This window comes from Otolemur garnettii, unplaced genomic scaffold (genome assembly GCF_000181295.1).
Source record: "Otolemur garnettii isolate 467f Iridium unplaced genomic scaffold, OtoGar3 scaffold00018, whole genome shotgun sequence".
Lineage (NCBI taxonomy): Eukaryota > Metazoa > Chordata > Mammalia > Primates > Galagidae > Otolemur > Otolemur garnettii.
In genome coordinates this window covers 19,863,108-19,865,901 of record NW_003852413.1, presented here as the reverse complement: position 1 = coordinate 19,865,901, position 2,794 = coordinate 19,863,108, and the positions used below count along the sequence as shown (strand labels likewise).

General features: G+C 52.3%; 1 protein-coding gene across 1 annotated transcript in view; it reads left to right on the top strand.

The window, feature by feature from the left end:
* Nucleotides 1–2,215: 2,215 nt before the first annotated feature.
* Nucleotides 2,216–2,794, top strand: part of MEIOC (meiosis specific with coiled-coil domain) — a 19,789-nt gene continuing 19,210 nt past the window's right edge. Inside the window, exon 1 of the mRNA XM_023511238.1 lies at nt 2,216–2,462. Coding sequence (XP_023367006.1) covers nt 2,397–2,462 — 66 coding nt within the window. The 5' untranslated portion in view covers nt 2,216–2,396. The remainder of the gene's footprint in view (nt 2,463–2,794) is intronic.

Genomic DNA, 2,794 nt, shown 5'->3' with positions numbered 1-2,794 from the left:
TATGGTGGGAATGTAAAATGGTGTAACCACTGTGGAAAATAGTTTGAGTGTCTCAAAATGTTAAATGGTTAACCCAGCAATTCCATATGCCCAAAAGAATTGGAACATATTCTTGGAATCACATACTTGTATACCTGTGTTCATAGCAGCATTATTCACAATAATAAGGTAGAAACAATCCAAGTGTCCATCAAGAGATGAATGAACAAACAAAACGTGATATATTCATACATGGAATATTATGCAGCCATAAAAAGGAAAGTTCAGATACTTGCTACAACATGGAGGAAACTCGCTGACATTATGCTTACTGAAATCCAGTCACAAAAAGACAAATATTGTGTGATTTCACTTATATGAGGTACCTAGAGTTGCAGAGACAGAAAAATAGTGGTTTCCAGGACCTGGGGGAAGTAGAAACTGAGAGTTACTATTTGTAGGGTACAGAGTTTCTGTTTGAGATTAATGAAAAAGTTCTGAAAATGGAGAGTGGTGATAGTCATCAATGTACTTATTGCCACTGAACTGAACATTTAAAAATGGTTTCACTGGTAACTCTTAACGTATATTTTAACACACAAACAGACACACGCAAAACCGTTGGAGGTCCAGGCACAATAGTCCTGTTATCCTAGCACTCGGAGGTGGAGGTAGGAGAATCACTTGCAGTCAGGGGTTCAAGAGTGGCCCGAGCAACATAGCAAGACCCATCTCTTCTAAAATGAGAAAAATTAGCCTGCTCCAGTGGCCTGCGCTTGAGTTCCAGTTGCTCTGGAGGTTGAGGCCGGAAGATCGCCTGAGTCCAGGGGTGTGAGATTGCAGTGAGCTATGAGGACGCCACTGCACTCTATTTGGGCAACTGAGAAACTGTCTCAAAACAACAACAAGAAAACCCAACACACACACACACACACACACACACACACTCCATAAGAGGATTCATAGCTTTTCAAAATTCATCTGAGGACTATGGGAGAGGGAGAAAAAAAAACTACTCTTGAAATGCAATGAGCCCCACATCAGCAACTTTAAGGGTGAAGCAGAAAAATGTAATTGGTACAGCCCCATCACCTGTTCAGTTTTCAGCATTCAAAGCTGAGTAGAGATGTGAAATAATTTCAGGACAATACAGGCCAATAAAACTCATCCCCTTATTCTATTTCCATTTGAATCTGAGTTAAAGGAGTATCGTCTAGCCCAAGTGATGGGTCACACGTGCAATCCTAGTACTTTGGGAAGCCAAGCCAAGAGGATTGCTTGAGATCAGGAGTTCAAGACCAGCCTGGGCAACAAAGCAAGGCCCTCATCTCTACAACAAATTGGCCAGCGTTGTGGTGAACACGGATCGTCCCAGCTACTCAGGGGGATGAGGCATTGCTTGAGCCCAGGAGTTTGAGGTTGCTTTGAGCTATTTCCACGCACGCTATTTTTTTTTTTTTTAGCAATGCCTCGGGGCAAGAACTTGCATTTCTCGAAGACCATCGCAACCCCAATCGAGTGTCAACGTAAATGGTTTGTTGGGTGCTGGGAATGACTTCTTTATCGTAAGTTAAGGTCAGAGTGAATTTTATCAAGAGTCACATTAACAATCAAATGTCTTCGTCCCGACTGAAGCCTGAGTCTAGGTCAGAGAGCAGCTCTCCCCCGGAAGAGGGTCGCCCAACAACGTTCAACTCCATAAGGAATTCCTAAACCTCCGAAAACGGGTACAAGGTCTATTAGTCTCTGGGCAGCTCCTAAGGATTCTGGGAGCTAGGGGAGGGGCCAAAGGGCAAAGATGAAATGTTGGCAATGGGTGCGCAACGGATAGGTTTAGGATTATCAGCCAGTTGCTGAGCGACTTCTCAAATCTTCCGAGTACCTCCATCACTTCTCCCACCTGGTAGGCTCGCGCTCTTCCTCCACCTTCCACGCCCCGCCCCTCCGCTGCTCTATTAAGCAATCATCAGGCTGGGGCTTGCCAGCCCAGGCCAATCCTGAACACGTTTGCTTTGAGCGGGAAAAGTTCAGAAGCTGCGAGAGAGCGAGGTCGGCTAACCGCTCCTTCCGAGCCTTGTCGCAGGGGAGTAACAGGTCCTGGAGAGGTCGCCCATTGGCTGGGTACCAGGCCAATGAGTGGGTGCGAAGCGGTAGGCGGGCCTCCCGGGAGGAGGCGGGGCGGGCCGATGCCGGGTCGCGTGCCGGGTCGCGAGCCCGGGGTAGGCACTGTAACGGCCTCTCCCCCCACCCCTCCTTCCCCGCTCCGGCCCCCCCTACCCACAGACCCGCTCCAGGCAGCGCCCGGGGCGGCGGCGGCGGCAGCAGCGGGGTGCGGGCTGAGGGAGCCGGGCCTCGAAGCCCCCCTCACTCCCGTACCCCAGGAGCTGTACCTAGTCCAGGAGGGGCTGGGGGTCCCCATGGAGGTGAGAGGCGGGGACACTTGCCCGCCCCCTCAACCCCCAGGCCTGAGGGAGGGACTTGAGGTAATGGGTGGGGACGGTCAGGGTCCAGGGGTGGAGGGAGGCTGGGCTTGGAGGATGGCGACAGGGAAGAGAGGCTGAGGAGCAGGCGCGTACCCAGACGCGGTTCTTTGAGGGGGCCAGGATCGGGCAGGAGAAATGGGTCGCCGGTGTGGAGCCTCGACGGGCGCCCAAGTCGCTCCTCGGGTGCAGGCGAGGGATGGGAGGAGGTGGGTGCCACGACGGGGTCGACAGGGCCGGCTGGGGCTGGGGTCGCCGCCTTCGCGTCAGGCTGCAGCGGCGCTGAGGCAGTGGCAGGCGGCTGGGGTCTGTCAGGGCCCGGGAGCGGCTGGGCG